At 39.4% G+C, this 23,319-nt stretch overlaps 1 protein-coding gene across 4 annotated transcripts; it reads left to right on the top strand.

The window, feature by feature from the left end:
* The first annotated feature begins 6 nt into the window (after nucleotides 1-6).
* Nucleotides 7-23,319, top strand: ST3GAL5 (ST3 beta-galactoside alpha-2,3-sialyltransferase 5). 4 transcript variants are annotated; one of them, XM_015625441.2, is made up of 7 exons: nucleotides 7-108; nucleotides 11,689-11,800; nucleotides 13,526-13,634; nucleotides 15,636-15,979; nucleotides 17,340-17,526; nucleotides 19,394-19,552; nucleotides 20,724-23,319. In XM_015625441.2, exons 1-7 carry the CDS (start codon nucleotides 36-38, stop codon nucleotides 20,985-20,987), a joined length of 1,248 nt encoding a protein of 415 aa, XP_015480927.1. In that variant the 5' UTR covers nucleotides 7-35; the 3' UTR covers nucleotides 20,988-23,319. The 4 variants fall into 4 exon arrangements, with proteins under 4 accessions (XP_015480927.1, XP_015480926.1, XP_015480928.1 ...); XM_015625440.1 differs by having other exon boundaries at nucleotides 13,526-13,640; XM_015625442.2 differs by having other exon boundaries at nucleotides 19-108; nucleotides 11,689-11,810; nucleotides 13,526-13,640; nucleotides 20,724-21,046.

Genomic DNA, 23,319 nt, shown 5'->3' with positions numbered 1-23,319 from the left:
GGATACCGCAGCGGGGTCAGCGCCGGCCCAGGCCGATGCGGCGGCGCGGGGCCTGCGGGCTCGGGCTGGAGCAATCTGCAGGATGTGCGCCAGCGCCAGAGCTTCCAGGTCTCTCCCTCCCTTCCATGCAGGGAACAGAGGGGATGGGGAGGTGGGGGCTGCGTTCTGGAGGAGATGGGTGGTGGAAGTCGTGTTTGCCTTGGGCTGGAGGGAGAGGATGTCTTAGCTGCGGCTGTATTGAGTTGTTCCTCTGGGGTAAAATTTATAGGCTTCTGCCTCTCTGCGGGTTCCGATAGGCGTTTTGTGAGGGATTCTGTATTTTCATGCTTGGAGTGATGTGAATGCAAACCAGATACGGCTTCTGCTGTTACTGCCAAAACCTTTCTATTTGCTTCAGCGCTACTCACTAAAGAGTTTCCTGTTTTTTCCCTTTCTGCCGAGATTTGTTTTTTGTTTATTTTTTCTATTTCAATAGATAAGATCAAAATATAAGGCTGCTGGAGGAGGGATGTTGATTTTGCAGTTCTCTTTAGTGAGGGAAATTATTAGGAAATGTTCTTAAAATTACTGCATGTAAACAGCTCTGCGGTGGAAAATGACTGGCTTTGTCTCATTCTGGGGAATAGAGAAGATAAAGATGTATATTCATTATTTCTCTAAAGAAAATTCGCTAAGTGATCTGCTATGCTTCTGAAGTGGATACATGTTTTTAAACTACACCTTACAATGGAACTGTGCAGATTCAGTCTAGAGAGGGGTGTTTTTCATGCAGGCTGTGTTATTCCATCTGTTATGCTGCAGTTAGGTTACTATCTCCCTTTTGGATCATGCAGCAGGAAACCTTGAGCTATCTCCCAAGCTCTCCCTCTGCTAGCCAAACTCAGGGAATTTCTTTTAAGAGGTCAAAATGCAGCTGGAGAGTTAGTGCATGAAAGCATTTTGGTGCGTTGTCTGCTTCTGCGGGCTTGATGAGAAATGAGCTCATCCCTCCTCTGGTTTCCTGCAACTTTTTTGGGTTTAGCGCCCTTCCTTCTCTAGAGTTCCAGCAGATTGGCCAAATGATTGACAGGCAGTTAGGAGCAGGATGTAGGAAGACAAGCTGTGGTAGCAGAAACTTCCTTTTCCTGAGGAGAATGGGCTAAAACTGTTCAATTTTGTTTGCTTTGCATACTTCAGATGTGAAACATGCCAAGACTGGTGGAAAGTTGGAGCATTTGGTGGGCAGGTTGTTTGTTTAGATTAAGAGACCCTGGAAGACTTCAGTAGTTCCTGAGTCATCATAAAGGCTAAATAACTGAAAAAGACAGACAGACAGTGATTCAAACTTGTTATGGTGTAATTTTCAAATGATGTGTGAGTCTGAATGAAACAGAACAGGTTAAAGCATCTCCAGCAGGCACGTCCAGTGCTTCAAAACCACACAACTGTAACTGGACATAGGACTTCAGGCTCATGGAGGAGTCTTCCTTGTCACAGGCTGTTCTCACTGATAATGTCATTCATAAATTATTGAAGACTTCCTTAAAACTTGTGTAGTCTGTTATTTTCCATTACTCCTATGGGAATTCCTATGGGATTCCTTTGCTTCTCAGGAATCTTTTGCCCATAGTCCCTCTTCATGTCCGCTTTTTCCTTTGTGCTTTTGTTTGAAAGGTTTGGTTTTGGCTTTGGTGTTTACATGTTTGATGTATCTAAGGACAAACTCTCAATTTTTGTTTTTGCAAAGCTGGACAACCCAAGCTCTCTGTTCTCCTTGGGAGAGGCTCTTCCTTTACCCTTCCCATCAGCACCCTGCAGCCTGTTAGGTCCTGAAGTCTTAGGTTCAGAACTTAAGCATTATAATTGTTTACAGCTATGTTTTTTTGCTGTATTGCAATTTTATTTTTTGCCTTGTTTTTATGGGAGGTTTTTGGCATCTCCTCTCTTGCTTCTGTAGGCTCAAGTGTGACTTTACTATTATGTCTTGGAATGTTAAATGATAGTGTGGCAAAAATGCTGCTGTACTATTAACATTGTTCCATAATCCAGTTGTTTGGTGCTATTGGGCTGCATATTTCAGATGTCATATGAAATATCTTGGCTATGTAAGTCTGCTGTTTCCTTAATGCAGTAAAGATTAATTCTATGCCCTGCCTTTTCAGACCATTTCTTTTAGGGAAGATTTTTCTCCTCAAACTTCCCATGTAAGGGGAAATTGTTTTGGCTTCCTTGCAGAGGCTCAGAAATCTCTTCCACTTGTGCTGGATGACATCACCCAGCTGGTGATAGGTGATGTTCTGGTGCTTTCTTCCTCCCTTCCTGGCTGGCGTGGCTCTTCCTCTGAGTGCTGGAGTGGTGCAGTGCTTCCTCAAGTGTGGATCTGTGAGCCTGGGGAGGAGGATGAGAACGGGGAGATGTGCAAAGGGGGGATTTTTAGTAGCAGCTGGCTGCTGTTATGCTGCAGCCCATTCACTGTGTGTGTTTGTGGGCTTCAGCAGATGCTGAGGAGGGGCTGACTTCAGGTTCTGAACATCCAGAGCAGGCAGGCTACTGTTTCTTACACAAGTAGCATGAACGGGAAAAATGGGATTTGCTCCAAAAGGAAAAGGGATGAGAGAGGCTAAAAGCTTCCCTTGTAAGAAATAAACGTTACTTTTTAATAGCACACTCTTCACAGCAGCAATACTTCAAGTCACCGATTTCTTCCTGCTTGGCTGGGATGCTGACTTTCTGTGGCTCATCTGTGAATCAGAAAAATTCAATATTCAGATGCTGCTTTTGTCTGTCACAAAGCATCAGCAGCGCAATTAAGTGTTGAAACACATCTTGTTGATGTTTTTGTGTTTGTTTTATTTGCTTTTTGCTGTTACACACTTGAGAGCACTGAAAGGGGTTTCACAGAAAATTCTGCAATATTTGACTAGAGAAGAGGGTGTTGAGGCAGATGTGAAATTAAGGGAATATCCTTGTTTTGAACATTAAACTATCATTTAGAACCTCAGTAAGAGTTCTTTCCCTATAATATTATTTTAGCAGGCACTGTTAATGTCCAGAAATCTTCCTGTGAATGATGCTGAGAGGAAGTGAGGGTGTTACACTCTGAGTATCTCTAGTTAAGCTGGTAATTGGACCTTATTTGAGCTGAAACCATTTCTTTTGATGTTCTCTCTGGATGACCCAAGGTTAACAGCAATTTGTAACCTAACTATGTGTATCCTTCCTAAAGGAAAAGAGTGCTTAAGTAGACACAATTATGTAAGGTTGTTAATGATTTTATGAGCTGGTGGTTGATACTGCAAAGAGGATGTAGGAGTGACCCATTAAACAATTAGAAGAAAACACAAGTAGAGTGTCACAAGGCAAGGATAGAAAAGTCATGATGCCTCTAGGACATTAATGTTGCTTGGTGGTATTCCTGGCTCCCAGAAAAGTAATTTTCACCTGTCATGTTGTTGATGCCTGTGAGAGTTTCTGTCAACTGCTCTGAAATTCTTATTTGCTCCTTGTTTCACTTTTTACCAATTGTGTCCACACAAATAGGGTTCCTTAATAAGTTATCATTTTCTGAGGAGATGGATCTTGACTAAATGAACTACAGATCATACAGACAGCATTGTTTTAAATTTTTATTGTCTGATAAAAAAGCCTTTCTGACCAAAGTGCATTTTGTAAGATGCATTATTCACTAATGTAATCAATATCCTGTTGAAGGTGCTTATAACCATATTATAGGCTAAACCTTTTTCTGCCATCACAGATGTATTCTTCAATTAACCAAAACAACTGACTCTTCATTAAAACAGATGTCAACTGCTTTTTTCATTCAATAGTCATAGGCACTAAGCAGACAATACTAAAAGAAAGCTTCTGAAGTGTCTAAATATGTTAAACTGCCAACTTTACTGTGGGATTTATATAGTGGCAGATGAAGAAATAATTGGCAGAAGTATTTTTAATTCTTTAATTAAAATTTTTAATTTACTTTTTAATTAAAATTAAATTTAATTTTTTTTAAGTTTAAATTTTAATTTTTTTTTTAAATTTAGCTTCACGTTTGTTCTCTGGTGAGATGTCAGTCCCTAATCTGCAACAGCTTCCTGATGCTGTCTTATTATGTCTTGTGATAGGAAGTGGTAGGGTGGTGATCAGGAAATTATTTGAAGATAAACATCTGTTTTGAGTTGCAATGCAAGATGTAACCAAAAGTATGTATTCTATTACCACCTGTTGAAACCAGGAGTGGCAGTGTTCTTTATCTCTTCCATGACCCATCCTCCCTCCAGGGGATATCTTCTGTTATTGGGCCATTGAGTCTCACTGCAGGACTGATAAAATGACATCATCCCATTGTGAGATGCTCCACCCAGGGGGAGGAGCCAAGCATTCCTACCTGGATATCTTTGGACACTGAAAACACCACAGGCAGCCTTTCTCCACTGGATCCCAGAGGAGAGACCAGACCCATCTGCATCACCAGTGGACCTTCAGAGGAAAACTACAGCTTTCTATAGGATCACTGCTTCAACAGAACTACATCTGTCACTCCAGGAGGACTGCAGCCACCATTTAATCACACTGCTACCAACACTCTGACTAACAGGGGGTCAGGTTGAATTCTAACTCTGTCAGTGGGTTGTTTTTTGTTGGTTTTCTTTTCTTGTACTACTGCATTTTAATTTCCATAGTAAAGAAGTGTTATTCCTATTCCCGTATCCTTGCCTGAGAGGACTTTGATTTCAAGATTATAATTTTTGAAGGGGGGTGGTGGTGGTTTACATTTTTATTTATTTCAAGAGAGGTTTCTGCCTTCCTTAGCAGACACCTGTCTTTCTTCAAACCAAGAAAACATCCAGACTGAATATATTGCTACCAATCATAACAAAAAAGTCTCTCATGCTTTAGCATGTTTCTAGTAAATCTCCCTCAGCTCATTAACATCACTGGAATTTTTCCTCATGCTTATGGTTTTAAAGGATTTTCATTAAGTCCTTTATGAAGGTATTTCAGTGTTCATTATGTCATAGAAGGAGATTTTCCAATCAGACACAGTTCCTTTGGGATAACTTGTCTGTTCTTCTTTCTCTGCCTTTCCCGAGTATTTTGTCAGTATGGGCAAATGGGACCATCCAGATAGAAGGCTTTTTACTTTCCTTGAATAGATTTTAAATCCAGTTTCAACATCAGGGCAGGTTGTTAGCTTTCCTGATCTGTTAAACCTGTGTTTTAAATTCAGCTGAAAAATTTGGATTAACTTCTGCAGAAGTCATTGGTAAGCTAACCTCATGAAGTCCATCAAGGTCCTGCACCAGTGTCATGGCAATCCCAAGCACAAATCCAGGCTGAGCAGGGAATGGATTGAGATTAGCCCTGAGGAGAAGGACTTTGGGGTGCTGGTGGATGAGAGGCTGGACTTAATGTGGTCTTTTGACAAGGGCATAGAGTGACAGGACAGGTGGAATGACTTCAAACTGACAAAGGGTGGGTTTAGACTGGATATTAGGAAGAAATATTAGTGCTGTGAGGGTGGAGAGGCCCTGGTGCAGGTTGTGCAGAGAAGCTGTGGCTCCCCCATGCCTGGAAGTTCTCAAGGCCAGGTTGGATGGGGCTTGGAGCAAACTGGGATAGTGGAAGGTGTCCCTGCCCATGGCAGGGGGTTGGAACTGGATGATCCTGTGATTCCATGAAAGCCAGGCAGTCCTTTACTACACTGCAATTTCTGGAGTGCCTCTTGCTAGAGGATGTTTGTATATTTTCCAGTTTGGTTGTTTTGTAACAACAAATTCTTCATGTCACAAGTGAATGTTTCAAAATTGTTTTTGTATTAAGAAATACTCTGTGATTTGGATAGATAAAAATACCTGGGATTGCAGTTGTGAGGCAGCAGCTTGGCTGTGCAACACTTATAGCTGTGGATTACTTTGTGTGTAATGGGTTGCACAACTAACTCTCCTTAACTTCAGCATTTTTTTCTTGCATTATTGTTTTACCCTTAATTGTTATTGGGATGAGGCTTGAACCACTGTTGGTTTAAGATGATTTGTCTACCATGTTTTATAGAAACAGAGGTTATTTGCAAAATTTCTTTTTTAAGTTTTTTTTTTCCAATGAGGAGATAATGTTTGAAAGCATGGGAAGGATCTGGAGGTATCATGCTTTGATAAGGAGACCTGGGAGGGAGAGTCCCTGAGCAGATTTTTGGGTTTTCTGTGCCACAGTAGGTAAGCTGGTACAGTGTTTACTCATCTGTCATTTTGTTCTTTCCAATATTAAATTTGCTGATTAGTAGTTGTATTCATTGACAAAAATCCTATTACTTAAAAATTCCCTGAATCAAGACTGGTTTGCCCATTAAAGAGAATCAAACGGATCTGTGGGATGGATGTAGGAAGGAATTGGGAGAATTTTCTACTGATTTTTGAACCAGTTTTGTAATGATGGCCTTAAAGTAGAACAGAAGATGAATAATTTTAAATTTTTCATATTCTTTGGTGTCCTGAGAGGCTCTGCTTAGTGACTGGCTTTGAAGCCTAAACCAGAAAAGCTACCACCTAATTAGTCATTCCTTTCATTCCCTTTTTTAATGTCTCAGCCCTAATGTTTTGATTGCTGTGGATTTCAGTCCTGCAGAAGCAAAGAAAATCAATCCTAACTGTAAATGTCACCAAACTGCTTTTTATGTTTTGACATAAATCAATAGCATTCTCTTAAAATATATCAATTTTGAAAACCTTAATGAAAATTAATAACTTGTCTATTTGGTCAATAATGAAGTTAGATCAAAATGTGTAATCTTTTCATGGGCCCAATTCTTGCAAATAGTCACAGACATTAATGTTGTAGTTGTCTATTTTTTGCCATCTGCTTTCTTCAAATGTTTCCAAAATCAATGTGCAAGTTGGTTTAAGTTTTCTTAATTATTCTCTTCTAACTTCTTGCATAAAGTTTTGCAGTATATCTGTGGGATTTTTTTTTCTTTAAAAGCCACAGAACAGAAAATTCATGCAGTATTCATTACTGAATGATGACCACATCTCCAATAAAGAGTGCCTTGCTCAAGTTTCTTGTGTGAAAACACCTCTGCTTTCCAACCTTGTCTTTCTCTTTTGAAACAAATGTTGCTCAAAACTAACTTTTGTGTTATCCTTTACTGATTTTGGAACTATGTTCAAGTAATTTTGTATCTGATTTAGGGGAGGAGGAATGAAGTGAGCAGGTGGGTTTTGTGTATTTTTGAATTAGTCTTAGCTTCTGTTTCAATACCTGCTGGGGCCCCACCATTCACGATTCTTAAATCCTTTACATAAGTGTGACTTTGGGTTTCGTTTTCTTGAATTGCCCTGCGAGCTTATTGCTCTTGTTACATGAACTTCAAAGGCTGCTTTGTGCGGCAAGACCTTTCTACTGACTGCCTTGTAAAGCTGGGTGTTTCCACTGCTTCTGGTGGTACTGTGAAAGGGGAAATTTTAAGTGGAAGCATTGCCTGTGTGGGGTTGTAGTTTTGGGGGCTTGATGGGAGCCTGGTGAGGATGCAGGTGTGTGCATCATGCTGCACTCATGTGCAGGCTGTCTGCTCCTGTCCCCGTGCCTGCTGAGACACTTTGGCTTTGGCTTTGGGTAAATCCAGGTGCTGAACATCACCAAATGCACTTTCTAGGGTGTGGCAGTGGTTATGTACAACTTGATACATGCTGCTTTTTAGCTTTTAGCATTCCCACATGAAAAGACTTTCTGAAGGTTTAAATTAATTGCTTCTGAAATACTCCAAGTGTGGAAATGTTGTCTACTTAAAAATAACAATGAGACAAAAGTAAATCATGGTGGAAAGAATAACACCACAAAAAGCTTTGGAGTATATTGTATTAATGGACAATTTAGCTTTAGCAGCATCTTTGCACAGATCACTTAAGTTCAGCAGATGAATCAAATTTAAATCCCCCGAGTCCTTGGGGATTATACCACAATGAGTAACTATAGAAAGGTCAATGCAAAGTGTGGTTGTAATACCTCAGTACTGCTGAGCTGTGTTTTGTGTTTTGTACACAAATTGAGACATTTGCATTTGTGGCTCTCAAAACAACTATAACAGGGCCCCTTCCTGAAAGAATGTAATGGTGTTTGTATGCAATGCACCTTGGGTCCTCTGGGATCTTGGCTGCTCTGGTTCTCTGCAAATTTGGACACTTTTTTTTTATTATTATTTTTTAATTCAGGAAGGCTGTGGGAAAGCTGCACTCTGAGGTGCTTTTGTTACTGCCACCTTGCTCTTTTGAGCACTCTTACACCATTCCAGCCAGCAGAAGGGCTCATTGACTTGAGTAAGAGTGCAGGATCCAACCCTGAGTAATTAAAAAACAAAAGCTGTGCTGGACAGATGCTTTCTGACTTATGTGTTGGTCTATATATATGGACTTGTTTGAGAAAGAATTCATCTGTCATGATTGTAGCTGACAAAAGTCGAACTGAAGTTAACTGTTGCAAAGGAAATGAAAACTGACATTATCACTTGTTTATGTAACAAAAAAAATAACATTGTGTATACTACGAGTTGGACTTGGAAAGGATGTGTTGAGGTGATTAATTAAATTTTCTATTTCACTGTTTCTTTTTGCACATCCTGGATAAACGAAGCAGGGAACAACTGGATTTTATTTTGCTCAGAGGCAAGGATCACTTCCTAATAGCACTATCAGCACTAATAGCACTATTATAATAGCTTATTGCAGTCTTGCATTCCTGTTTGATTCCTTTCTGTCTTCATCACCATCCACCTCTTCAGTTCCTCACTGTCATTCCAATCTCTTGCAGCCTGGTATCAAATTTGACTGATTCTTTTGTGCAAAATCCATTGTGACCTAGGTTCCTATGGACTGTGATTGAGTTACCTCTTAATGTTTACTCGAGAGAGAATTAATACCTGCATTGTTCTCTAGTGAAAATAGGTGAAGCTTGTTTCCTGCTTTTTCATTTTAAAAAAAGTCCCATTTTATGCTTCTCTGCAGGTGTGTTTGTGGAGATCTGGGGGGGCTGACAGATGTAATTGCTGGCTTGTTCTGTGCTGTAGCAGCTTTCAGTGGTCACATCCCTGCCATGAGCTATCAGTGCTGCTGAGTGATCCCATCCCTTTCCCAAACAGTGCTGAGTGCCTCTTGTTTGTGCTGGTGTGAGACAGTCTCCTCTGAGGTGATCTGATGGAATGTCCTCTCTGTTCTGTGTGGAGTTGTTCTGGAGCTTCCACATGGTCTGCAGGCTGTGTTCACCCTCTGCAGCATCCTCTGATTGCAGCTCCTATTGTGTGCTCTTGCTTCATGAACTGGGGCTGCTCCCTGTGCATCCTGATCTCTATGGACACCCATCACCTCTGAGCTGTGTTAGTGTCAAGGTACTGGATGAGAGCTGCTGAGCTGGCTTCTCTGTGTAGTGTGGCAGGAAGGATGTGTGTTGTAAAAGGTGATGGTACCAGTCCTGCTGGGCTGGCACTGAATACCTCAAGGTTGAGCAGTTCAAGTTGGTGAGCCATAATTGACCCTGGGATATGGTCCTTGTAACATTTTTTTTTTTTTTTGACATCTTTACCCATCTGAACTTAAATGATTTACTGCCAATTCTAGCTGAGAGCAAACTGATGTGGATGACAGGTGGTGATGTCAACACCCCAGTTTTGCATCCCTGTGATGGTTTTATTCAGCAGTATAGATGCAGCCAGTAAAGATGAGGTGTTGCTCTGAGAAAATGAGGAGCTATTAAGGCTTCATAGCTTCCCTGTAATCTGTTTGTTTGTAACCTGGTTTGTCCTGTGTCCTGACAGGTTGTGTGGTAGATAAGAGCTGGATTTGATTTCCAGCATAACTGGTAGAATTCTGGGGGACTGGGGGATGTCACCCCTTAAATTTCAGTTTACCCAGTTTCAAGACAACCATGATGGTACTGACTTAAAATTTTACAGTGCTTTCAGATCTCAGATGGGCTGAAACAAAGGCCTGCAAACGGGTGTGACAGCTCACAGTCTGTGCAATTAGTATATACAGTCAAGTGGGGAATTTGAGGTTCTTAGTGATGCCATAACAACCAAGTTACTTTTGTTTGAGGTACGTGGTCAAGGTTCCTGCTGGTAAAAACCATTAGGGTTTTCCTGCCTTGCTCTGTTTTGTGGGTTGTGATCATTTGCATGTGACCCTGAAAGCATGACTTGACTGCTGCCTGCTCTTCAAAGGGTTTCAGATGCTATTGTTGATCTTTATCTCTCCTTGTCCCACCCTCACAGTGTTTTTTGGCAGTTTGACCTTCTACTGGGATTATCAAATTTATTACTGAGAAATTACGATTATGCAAAGAGACTGGGTCATCTTCTGAATTAGATAGATACCCTTGAAATTTCAGTGGCCTGGATTTGGTATCTGGAGGGGGTACTTCTCTCTCCTCAGCTTTTTCATCCTGGTGTTTAAGAACATCAGTTGATTGTCCAGTGTTTTCAAGTGTCAATACAGGCTGGTTCAAATGGGTCATATCACCATAAACAATAAAAAGAGGTAGAAAAGAGAATGAGGAACATCATTCCTAGAGAAAAACCTTCCCTTAGTCTTGCTCTTCTTAGAAATTCCTGTGACAGAACTCTTGGCAGGAGAGCAGAAGAGGTGAACACCTTTGCAGTGGAGAGCAGACAGGGTCAAGTGTCCAGATGAAAGGAAGGAGCAGGGCTGAAATCCTCCCATGTGGAGCAGCAGGCTGCACCTTGCCATGGCTAGCTGATTAAAAGGAAGTGTTGCTCTGGGTGGATAGGAGAGGAAAAACCCTTGCCTGTGTTCCTTCACCCTGGGAAAACCAGCAGGCTCTTTTGGGTGGGCTCTTCATGGTGATTCCATTCTCATGTCTTTGGTTACTGGCAGCAGCCTGGAAGAAGATGATGTGCCAGCCTGCATTTTTCTTCCCAAAATCATTATTGGAGCATGCTGATAGAAACTGTGGAAGCAACAAGATTGTGTCTTGTCAGCTAATGGTCAGTGCCCTGCCCATCTGTGAGGGAGCACTGTGCTGCCCTGCTGGGTTCCCCCATGTTCTGTGCAGGGAGCTGCTGCTGTGCTTCCCTGGTGCTGGCAGCCTCCTGGTCCTGCAGTGTGCCAGGAAGAAATTCCCTCCACACCCTCTCTGTTTCCTGCTGTTGAAGTTGCTGGCTGTGTTGTTGGGGCTGCTGAAGAGGTCAGTGGTAGATTCAGACCAGTGATGGTGAGATACGTTTGCTTGGCCTTGGGGAAACTGGGGAGATTATTTGAAACGTGGGCTCCTGTTTTGAGGATGGCTTTTATGGGTTCTGCATGCTGAAAGCATCCTTGAGGCCTAGTGGGAAGCAGAGCACAGGGATTTGATTTTGATTCAGAGATCCTGAATACCCTGAGTGTATTGTTTAGATTGTTTGATCAGATCAAACAAGTGTTTGAGAGTAAGTGATGTAATTGGCAATTATTAGACTTCTGGCTTAAGAAGAATGCAAAGACCTGGCAACATTTTTAGAATCATGCAGCTGAAATGAGCGAGTTCTTGATCACAAGGAACTCGGGAGCAATTCAATATTCCTGGCACCCTAACTAAGAATTGCGGTCTTCTCTGGGAAACAAAGTTGTTGCTCCATGGGTGTCCTGTAAACTTTCCTTCAATTCAGCAAAAGTTATGATAACTTTTTCTTAACTTTTTCTTTTTTTTTTCTTTTTTTTACAGCAACACTGAGTGACAATAACTCTGTCAAACTGAAAAGTGATCCTTCACCTCCTGTGCAATGGTGTAAGGTGGCTGCACATGAAGATGAGAAGACCAAGCTGGTTTTTAAAAGGTACTCGCAAGTAAGTGTCATTGTCACAGCTACACAGAGGAAAGTTGTTCCACCCCCAGCCTGGGCAATTACAAAATGGATGCAGAAATCAAGGCATGGGATTACCACAGGCTGTGAATGGAGGGTTAAGCACACAGCTTTCTGTGGGACACTGAAAACACTTTGTGGAGCCCAGGCTAACTTGTAGTACCTGTTTTCCCCAGCCAAAGTGAGAGTCTCGTACTTCACTCACAAGTATTTCCAATCTTTTTTGTATGCAGATAAATAACAATGCTGAGACTTCTGTACAGCCTGATAACTGAGGGAATGGCCAGTGAATGTTGAGTGGGTATCTTGGGGAGGTGTTTTTTATATAGTTATTTTGTTGTGAAGATTTCTGGAATGCCACATCAAAAACCTTACTCCATACTCCATTGTTGATAGCTTGACATCAAATTAGAATTAAAAGATGTGTGGACACCTAGATCCAGGACCATATTTTATACCTAAAATGTTCACTACTATGATGCCACATTAATTTTTAGGTCTTAAAGCTAAAAAAACCCAAAGACAAACTGTTACATACACAGGTGGATATAACCTGGATAGTGCAACCCTAGCTCAATCTGGGGATACTTGATAAACTTCTGGAGGAAAACCAGCCTCATTTGTCAGCTGTGAGTTTTCTGCTTTCTGCCTGTTGGCTGATCTCCAGGGCTTGCAGCCTAACATGCTAATGAAACTCCTAGATCACCTTCCAGTGGAAAATGTAATTTAATTAAGTGAGATGAGAGCAGTCCTGTGTTTCCAGAGGTCACCTTGTTTGCAGTCTGTCCTGCACACTGAGTGCTGGGATTGCATGTTTTGTTCGTATAGCACAAGCTTTTTTTTAAAAAAAAATTATTGGAAATCTGTATTAACTTCATCTGAAAGAGTTTCAGATGAAGCATTGAGCACTTAATAACTTTCACATTTTTAAAAGACATTTAAACAAATGTCCAGTCCTTAGGAAACAATAGGAAATGAAAATCAATAAGAAAGCTCAAACTATGTACTTGAGCAGCAACCACAACTTTAACCAAATAATGATGTAAGTATTCTACAGATGGGTTTAAACATGAAATGGGCTAAGTGACATTTCGGGTATCAGCAGAGGTTTTCCTTAGAAATGAGAGATTAGTAACTCAAAACTATGAATAGTCTATGTTCTTAGATTTTAAAGTTGGTTGGACTTTTTCTGCTGCTTTTTTTGGGGGTGTAAGTAACTAATGCTTTTTACCCTGAGCATCTAAGTTCTGCAGTCTGGCCTGCCATGAGTTGAAAGATTTGTTTCCATGACCCAAAATCATGCAATTTGAAGTTCCAGCCTTTTTTCCAGCTTACATGAAAATGTTTTCCAAGATATGACATTTAAAGAAGAAAAAAGTCACTCTTGGTTTCATTATGTGTGGAGAACTGTTTGACTCATCAGAGATGCATTTAAAGCATATGATGCAGGCATTTTCCTTATCTAGGCATCTGTATGTGTTCATACTTTCCTGCAGATAACTTTGAAGAGTTATACAAGACTTGAAATGAACAAAGCAATAGTTGTTTCTTTTTTTGGTTTGATTCAAATGCAAGTATTCACATGAAGTTCAGCTGGCTTAAATTTGCTTAAAGATATTGATTTAGTAGTTGACTGAATATCACAAAAAGATGTTTTTGTTTTTCTCACTTATCCCTCACTGTCCTATTTGTTTTTAGAATTCTTGCACTGTTTGTGGTTGGAGGGTGCTTCCTTTATATCCTCAAATTACATTTTGGCCCTGACGAATGTGACAGAACAAAAATGCCGTATGTGGACCTCGATCGTGTAAGGGTTGGTATTTTTTGGCTTTTTTTTCCCACTTGGCTTAAAAAAAAAAAAATTAGTTGACAATGCAAGAGTTATAGGGTGCTGCAACAAAGAGTTAGAATGCTGAAATTATCTGTTGAGCAGAAGTATATTTCACTTCTTTTCATGCTATAGACATTCTGGTTTTTGTTCTTGTAAAGTGATGACAGAAGCACATAGAGAAGCTGAGTTTTTAGGGTTAGAATTAGATAACTGTGACTTTAAGCTTTGAAATGGACATGCTATCATCCCATTTTGTCAGTGCAGATGATACTGGTGATCAGAAGATTGATGCAAATGAAAAGTAACATATTAAAAAACCTAAAATAACCCAAACCTAACATATTAAACCAAAGGGGTTTTTTTGGTTTTTTTTAATTTTTTTTAACCTAAGCCGATTTCCCAGTCTGCTTTGCTTTGTAATTGCTCAGATGTTTTTGGAATCACAGGGCAAATATCCAGGAGGGTGCAGCTCCTCCTTAATAATAATATTTTTTTCATTTATTCATTCAAAGTAGCAGCTACTAACTTTTTAGCTACAGATTTGCAAGCAGCTTTTAAAGAGGTGTAACAGACGCCACCGAAGCCTTTGCTACTCTAACTATTTGCACTTCATAGCAGAACTTACCTGGCTTAGGGCTGTTACATTTCTGTCTTTGTATGTCTAAATGCTAAAAGGGAACTTCCAGCAGAGACCCTGGCTTAAGACCCTCTCATCTTAGCATTACTGCATGTGCATCCTCCCCCACTTGCCATCATCTTCTGTGCATATCTTTTCCCTTCTGAGCATCTTTGTTTCCCTTTTTTTCTCATTTGGCTTACTTATTTTTTCAATAATATTCTTGATTCTGAAGGACAAACACATTAAACCAAGCAAACATGAAGATTTCATGGACTGCGTTTATTGCTTTCTCAAAAAGTTTATTGCTTCTCAAAAGAAGTTGCTCAGTCATGCTTTGCCCAGTGTGGTGTTTATGCAGAAACCTTCGTAATAGTGGTAGAGGAAGTTCTGTAAGTCAATCTTGGTTAAAAAAAAACAAAACAAAAAACCAGCAGCAGAACTTCCCTCCCTGTTCCCTTAGATACACGCTATTATTAACAGTAGATTTGAATCTTGTATCTCTGACCCCTGTTTGCTCATGGGTTTTTTTTAATTACAGTGGAGGAAAAACCAGCCGAGTTGATTGGGAAAGATATGATGCAAACAGGATTTTATTTTAGCTGATAAAAGCAATACCTTTGCTGTTCCTCTTTTTACATCAGATACCAGCTTGCCTCTACAAATTTCTAAAAATGTACACTAATAGTGCTTTGTTTTCATTATGAGGTGATCAGTGTGTAGTTTTGTCTGTCACTTTAATATTTTTATGCAATATGGAACAGTAGTCTCTTATTTTGGTGATCAGTCTTTAAAAGAAGGCCCGAAACACCCCCTCCTGGCATTCCTTTTAAAGTCATGTTTAAGTCATTAGCACTTTAGCAATATTTATGGAAGAAGCATTGCTTCATTCTGGTGAATAAGCAAGTCCAGCTGCTGTTGCACAGAACTTTTACCCAATGGATGCATCTCTGGTGGAATCCTACCACGGGCAGAACTCAGGTCATGCAGCTGAGCAGAGCGAAATTCCACTTGCTGCTAAATTGGACAGATAGAAGTATGCCTAGATTTTTTTTATTTGGTATTGCAAATGGTAGTACAAACTGCTCATTTTCACTTAGTGCTTCTACTAGCCTAATATATTCTTCAGAAAACCTCATACCTAGATTTATGGCACTGAGTGGAGTGGAATTCCTCTGCAGGTTTTCACCGTGCACTGGCTCATATCTACATTTGAGTAAATGCTTTAAAATTTCTTTACTTATTCTTTCTTTATTACCCCTGTGTTGGCTAAACTGCTGGTGCTCAGCTGGTGGGCCACATTCTGAGGGCTTTGTGCATTCCTGCATGTCCTGGCTGAAATCTCATGTGTTTTGTTTCAGAGGGCACAGCAATTTGCCAGCGCCGTACTGCAGGAGCAGTGCCAACCTTCTCACGCGAAGAAAGAGATGGGAAAGTTGTTTGCAGAGAAATACAGCATGGACATATCTCCCTTTGTGAGGAAAAATATAAATGAAGATGATGCTTTATTTAAATATGAACCTCCTTTTGGATTTCACAAGTTCTTTGATACACTTAAAGATCTCCTTGAACTCTTACCTGAGCATGATTTACCAGAAGATTTGAAGTCAAAGCACTGTAAGCGTTGTGTTGTTGTTGGCAATGGTGGAATTCTTCATGGATCAGAGCTGGGTCACTTATTGAATCAGTTTGATGTTGTTATAAGGTATGCATTTTCCATTTAAGGACTCCAACTAGTTCATCATTATTTTATGAACCAACATAGTTTTTTAAGGGGAAAATCTCTCAACATCAATGAAACCTACAAGACTTTCTGAAAGTACTTTTGAGAAATTTACTTGTGACTTGGTGGAATTTAAAGTCTTAGGTGCAAAATAAATTGTCATGTTTAAAAGAAAGGAATTCAGTGTAATTATTTGTGGACTTCAGGTACAAAACTCACATGGGCAGAAACTAGATAGAAGCTAGTGACATCATAGACAGGTAGACAGTACTGGGTTTATTCTTTCACATTTTGAAGCTTTCAAATCTTAAACATCAGGACGTAAGGACTCACCTCGGCTTTTTTCCCCATGGCTAGTTTGAATGCTTATTCAAAAGATTTTTTTATAACAGCTATTTCAAACACAATAAAATTTAATTGGTGTTTCAGTACACAGTTTGCTTACACACTTTATAACACACTTATATTCCCTTATCTTTACGAGGCCAGTGACTGCTTCTATGATTGCCTTGATTTCTGACATCTGAATTACATGCTCTGTATTTATGCCTTCTGAAAAGTATAATTTAAACCTTGTTTTGAATCATGTGAAGTCACAAATATCACAATACAAGCATTTTCTCAACTTGTTCCTCTTAAGGGAATATTTGAGTCAATAGCCCTTATTGAAAGGTAAACAAACCTGTTAGCATGTGGAGGGGCAAAGAACTTGTATTAGCTGTCCTCTGAATTTAGGGCTGCTAGATTAAGGTGATTTTTCTGTTGATGTGGAGAAGTTTGCAGGACTTGAGCTCTTCTGCAGAACTCATGGAGGGAGATGATGCCATTTTTGTCAGCAGTGTGCCAGCATCTGTTTTTGCTGAACAGGAGATGATATAAACCCACAGGATGAATTACATTGCATTGGAGGGATAATTTGTATGACTTCTTGAATACTTGTGAGTGTGTGTATATATATATAAAATATATATATATATGAAAAGTATAACACAGGCAACTTTCTGTGTGTTTTCTTCCTCTTCTACTTTTAAGCCTCTCTGAGTTGACACAGAGCAAAATATATGAAATTCTGCAATGCTGTCTTAAGTCACTTTACTCTTCAAGCTTTTCTTTCCAAAGTGCTGCACTTGTGCCATTTAATATAGAAATCAAATTGGCTTCCTCCCAAAGGGAAGGGCTGGAAGAGTGAGACAAGAACATGGGGGTTGTGAGAAAACACTGTAGTCTGCTCAGTTAAAAATCTGTGGGCCAAAGAACAAGTTTTTGCTTAGTGTCTGATATTTTAATGAGATTGTAACCTGTTTATTTAATATCTCTCCATTGTGGGTTTCTTTTCCCCCAGGTTAAATGATGCACCAGTTCAAGGTTACACGGATCATGTTGGTAACAAAACAACAATACGGATGACTTACCCCGAAGGAGCCCCCTTTTCTGAACATGAGTATCCTCCTGCAAGCTTGTTTGTGGCTGTTCTGTTTAAAAGAGTTGATTTCAACTGGCTTCAAGCCATAGTAAAAAATGAAACCTTGGTATGTAAAGTGACAGTCTCACGTACCCGTATTTTTGTTTGTTTTGTTTTCCAGTACTTGAAGAAGTTGATTGATCTGTTACTTCCTGGTTTATTGTGCTGAGGATCTTTTATATAACCTTGTGGGGTTTTTTTAGCTCTGTCTCCTAGTTGGACCAGCATTTGTGTTGAAGCCCCATGCTGACAGTAGTACTTCTTTTTTGTGGAGATATTGGTGGTTTGCAGCAGGCTATGTGATATACTGAGTGTTTACTGAAGTGGAATTCATTTCACATTTGGTTTAAGTGACTGTGGAGTCCAAAATAGAAATGAGATTTTTGAATGCCAGTCCATTTTTTTAGTAGCTGAAGTCTGTACTGCTACAATGGGCATACACAGAGTTAACATATAATTGAACATTTGTCTGATGCTCCTAAATTATAAGGTTGTTTATTTTTCACTAAACATTTAAAGCAGTGCTGAGATTCCTAAGGAACTGATGGAAGGGTTTGATGTTTCCAAATTATTGTGAACTGGTGGCTTCCACCTCTTTCAATCTGCAGGCAGATAATTTCAGAAAGTAAAAATTACTGAGAGGTATTTAGAAGGCCTGTCAAGTCTTATAATAGTTTGATCTATGCTAGTTTAGGTACTCCAAATTCCCTTCTTAATTCTGTGATCTTTACAACATGAGAAGGTCTGTTAAATCTTGATCAGGACTGTCTACTACTGCGTAGAAGAGCCAGGAAGATGCATAAGGGACTGGAGCATCTCTACCATGAGGGAAGACTGACAGAGCTGGGAGTGTTTAGCCTAGAGGAGAGAAGACTTTTGGGGGATCTTATTAATGTATATAAATATCTGAGGGGAAAGTGTCAAGAGGATGGAACCAGGCTCTCTTTGGTGTCCAGTGATGGGACAAGAGGGAGCTTGTCAAGTTGAATACCCATCAACATCTTTCTTACAGTCATCTAGACATGGTGTTGAACATCTGGCTTGAGGTGTCTGCTTGAGCCAGAGGAGCTGAACCATGTGATCTCCCTAACTTCAGTGGCTCTGTGGTTCTGTGAACTGAAACCCTACTTCCTTCAAATACTCAGCTGTCAGTTGGCTCAGCTCTCTCAGGCACTGGTACTGAAGTAAACTGATCCAGAGCATGGTTGGGAAAACAGGAGCACTGCAACCTGTGTTTGATCAGTTAAGCTGTTGTTCCTTAAAGCCTGTTTAAAAAAATATACATCTATGTTGGAGCTGTATCAGTTTTATCATTGGCTTACTGTTGCTGATTTATGGAAAGACTTGCAGAATTAGTATGATGTAGTATTTTTTCTTCCATTAGCAGGCATCTAACTGACAGCAGTGGCATGAGATCAGAATCTGGGTTTCTGAGTCCTGTGTAAATCCTTTTCTGAAGAGTTGCATTTATCACTGCGTGGATGCTGTCAAACAGCAGCTCTTCACTTCAGAGCTTGAACACAATTGTTTTAAATCCAGTGCTTGCTTTAGAATGCCTGGTTAATGTTTGTGGGAAACTGTGGTTCCCTTCCTCATTTCTTTAAATATTATTGCCTGCTCAGCTGTGCTGGAGTGGCCCAAAGAGCCCATAGGTGCTGATGAATATGTTGACTGATAAACACAAAGTGCAGTCAAATATTCAGAATAGGCAACTATTCCTTCTGCTGTCCTCTCTGCAATTCCAGGTACTTTGAAGGTTTTTCTTCTTTTGGGTCAGTCATTTGATCTACACACTGACATTTCCAAACCACCTTAGCTGTAAACTAAGGTAAACTGTTTCCTGAATTTTTCAGGGTCCCTGGTGATTTCTGTAACTTGCATACTGTATTTGTCTCAGAGTTTCAGTCTTAACTATATTTTTTTATTTCTCTTAGCCTCTATGGGTGCGACTCTTTTTTTGGAAGGAGGTTGCTGAGAAAATTCCTTTCACATCAAAGCAATTTCGGATTCTGAATCCAGTCATTATCAAAGAGACAGCTTTTGACATTTTACAGTTCCCTGAGCCTCGATCAAAATTCTGGGGTTGGGATAAGGTAAGAAGTTTCCTTTCACCAAAAGGAGACAGTAAATAACAAGGTAAATAAAATAAGAAATTGAAAAATGTTTTGGGCTTTTAACTTCTTCTGTGCAGTTTCTCAGGTAATAGGGAAATTACTGTGCTCTCAAAAGACTCTTGTATTTACTAGTGCAAAATCAAAGTAAGAGTTCAGCTCACTTTTTTAAATGAGCTATTTTGCCTCATATTTTGCTGCATGCTGACATGAAATGGTATTCAGAAACAGTGAGACATAAACTCATTCCAGTGTTTAAAAACTTGCATTTGATGTATGTTAAGCCTGTTAAAAGTGGCCCTATTAAGTTAAACCAGCCATTGGCTGTAGCCAGATGTCTCCAGCTGCAGAGAAAGCAGAGAGCCTGGAAACCAGGCCAGTGTAAAGCAGCCTTCCAGCTGCTGGAATTGCTTTGTATGCCAGAGAATGCTCAGTAGCAGCTGATGGGCATTTCCTCCCTCCATGTCCTTTGCTCCAGCAGTGGTACAGAGTGATGAATTGCCTGGTTTAATCATACACTGCATTTTTGTTTCTTTAATTGCATACTTGAGAAATTGGATGTCACTAGTTGTCTTGAACTACAAAAAATACTAACCACCATCTTTTTTACATTTTGTGTGAAAGCACTTGAGATTATGGCACAAATATCTGAAGGGTCTTCTCACATTTATTTATCAGAATTACATAATATACCAAGTTGAGTATCTTAATGGCACGGTAGTAAATTTGCCTTATTCATGGGTTTTCCACTGAAAAAAGGTCATATTGTAAAGAACACTGTTAGAGAGCCTGTTGTTGCTTAAGAATTAAATAAGTGTACATCAAGAAGTGTCAAGTTTAACTCTGTGAGGAGCTGTTTGAATGTTTGAAGTGAAGGTTCACTTGCAGCTTAACTATGCAGTCATGGGGCGTCTTCCCTTCACAGGAAAAAAAAATTGTGTTGACAGCCAAAAGCCAAATACTTAAATTGTATCAGTATTTTGCCCTGGAGTTAGTTTTACTCACTTATTGAATTGATTTTTAGTTGTAGTTTTAATTGATTTCAGTTTTAAAAGAGGAGAGGGAATAGTCATTAAATAGTGTAAAGTGCTTATAAACCCGATAAAGGACAACATGTTTGAACGGAGCAACTCACACTGTTCTCCCTTTTTAGAATGTACCTACAATTGGGGTCATAGCAGTTGTTCTGGCCACACATTTATGTGATGAAGTGAGCATAGCAGGATTTGGATATAACCTGGATCAGCCCAGCACACCTTTGCACTATTACAACAACCTCTGCATGGCTGCCATGAAAGAACAATTTATGCACAATGTGACAAGTGAAACAAAATTCCTGCAAAAACTGATCAAAGAAAAAGTTGTCAAAGACCTCACTGGAGGGATACACTGTGAATTCTGCAGCAAAGACAGCTAGTGACTGACTTGCAGCATGGACAGATTTGTTACATTTCCAGAGGTTCAGCTGGATCAACCCTTTCCCTCTCTTTAGTTCTATAAAGTGTACATGAAATGGATGTGGAGTCCCTGCTGCCTTTTTTAATGTTGTGTTCAAGTTGTTGGACTTTTAAATTAATTTCCCTGTCAGATTTTACTTTGCACATTTCTGTGAATAGCTGTGTAAATATGACTTGGAGTTGAAAGACATCCATTTAAAGTATTTAATGTTTTAAGTTGTCTGAATAAAAGCAGGTTTTTTGTTTTCAAATGTATATGGAACGCACATAGCTGGCCTGAATTGTCTAACAGTGTACAAGAGTTATTTTCCCCGGATCTGCTGTCTTTGTTGATCCAGTTCTTGGTATCTTGACTCCTTTTCATGCATGCCATGAAAAGAAAGGCATATACTTCTCAAGTCTTTCATGTCTTGAACTTGAGCATTGCATTTACTCCTCAAATATTTATATTATTTTGCTAATAACATTTTTTGGGGGGTGAAGGACAAACATAGAAGTGGAGTTGAAGGAAAAGGAATTGTTGTGGCAACAACTGAGTAGTAAGTACTTTGATGTTCATGATTGGTATTAAAACCATTGATGTATTGGGTTAGAATCCTGCATTGTGAAGCACATTTGGGCCCAGGGGACTCTGGAAAAGGATTTATCCAGGAGGAGGCTTTAACCCAAAGCAGGTCATTTGCCATTTCCATTCCTGAAGTCCCACCTAAATGTCTCCAACTAGATTATTTGCAGCAGGATTCAGCTATCCCAATTAAAGAAGTGGCATTAATACAAAATCTGCCCCTTTTTTAAAAATTATTTTTTGAGTGACTTGAGCATTGCTGCTTCTATAAAACACTAGTTTGTATCAATCATTTAGCAATACTTAAATGTATGACTAGATTACAATCTCCACTGGTTAGTTTTATGATCCTTAAGTAATGAATTATGGACATTGTTAACTTAATAGTTTGCAATGCTGATAACCCTTGTGAAATCCAGTATTGACTTAAATAGTTAGTTGGAGAAGTAGAGTTGTTGGTTTTCCCCCAAGTCAGTAATTGGGTGAGTGTATAAGTTAAGAAAAAAATCACTTTAAGAAAGTAGCATAATCCAATAAAAAGGTGGATAACTGCTGATAACAGCAAATGTAATAAACCAAAAGAGAAAATAAAGCTCTAGATGTATGTTCTTGGTGGTGGAAGTCAGTGCATTGCAAAAGCACTGGGCAGTGCAGATCTGTAAACAAGGTTTTTATGTTTAATATTTTTGTTACTAGTAGAGTATCAGGTATGACTGTTTGCACTGAGGAGTGGTGTTACTGAATCTACAGTATGTGAAAAAAGCTTCCTTTGGGAGTGAAAACTTGTCAGCAAATCAATCAAATGTTGGCCTAGAAACATTGTTCATAGTCATGGACTCTTCACATGGTGAATGTTCCCACTTTTCTTTGTTATGGACAAGGATATGAATGAAATTGTAGTTCCAAATTTTATACTTATGGAAAATGCAAGATTAGGGTGGTTGTGTTTTGGGTTTTTATTCCCTGGAGAGAAGATCTAATTAATGATAATAGAATGCAGGAGCAGCAGAGTGATGCTCAGTGTTATACTAAGAGGCAATAAAAGGACGTGAGATAATGAAACATAATTGAAGAAAGTTGTGCACTTCATCTTTCTGAAATCACATGTGTCTATTAAATTCAGTTGTGGGAGCTTGAACAAATTTAAAAATCAGGAATTCTTGTTTCTGGCACTGTGTTCATAGCAATAATATTAATATAGCCTCCTCCTCCATGAAAAATATCAATTTTTATACTAGCAATAAATTTCTAGTCTGGGTTTTTTTTTGTAAGTATATTATATTATTTAATTAAAAATATTTCATGTGTGAAGATAATTATTCAAATAGTCCTTTAGTTAATATATTAAAATGTGGTAAGTATTCTCTCCTGGTATTTAAACTGGAAGCAGAATACCTTAATTTCATTTAGTATTTATGAAATTTTGGAAGATTTCAGAATGTGTGTGTTGGGAGGATGTCTTGAATGCACTAGAAGTCTGTGTTTCTGAGCACCTGGTCCCTCACCACTTAATTTTGTTCAGCAACTTCAAAATAATCAGTTGATTAATGTAAATGCCAATAGCTTTTTGGAGATGCTGTATTTACTGTCAAATTTGCAAATTGTAGATTTCCTACCTGTATCATGGCTTCTGGTAAAACCTTGTTGTCTGTGGTAGTCTTTGCAGACTTGACACTCTGTGAAATGGCAGCAAAAAGCAATAAACTGATGAAACCACTTTCTACTGA

The sequence above is a fragment of the Parus major genome, chromosome 4, assembly GCF_001522545.3.
Source record: "Parus major isolate Abel chromosome 4, Parus_major1.1, whole genome shotgun sequence".
NCBI classification, from domain to species: Eukaryota; Metazoa; Chordata; class Aves; order Passeriformes; family Paridae; genus Parus; species Parus major.
Note: the sequence above shows the minus strand (reverse complement) of the source record. Positions and strands in the feature narration are given on the sequence as shown.

Coding starts and splice junctions, on each gene's coding strand:
- ST3GAL5 (XM_015625440.1), top strand. CDS start 36: ATGCGGCGGCGCGGGGCCTGCGGGCTCGGGCTGGAGCAATCTGCAGGA. Junction 13,641..15,635: donor TGGACCTCGATCGTGTAAGG/GTTGGTATTTTT, acceptor GTTTTGTTTCAG/AGGGCACAGCAATTTGCCAG. Junction 17,527..19,393: donor TAGTAAAAAATGAAACCTTG/GTATGTAAAGTG, acceptor TATTTCTCTTAG/CCTCTATGGGTGCGACTCTT.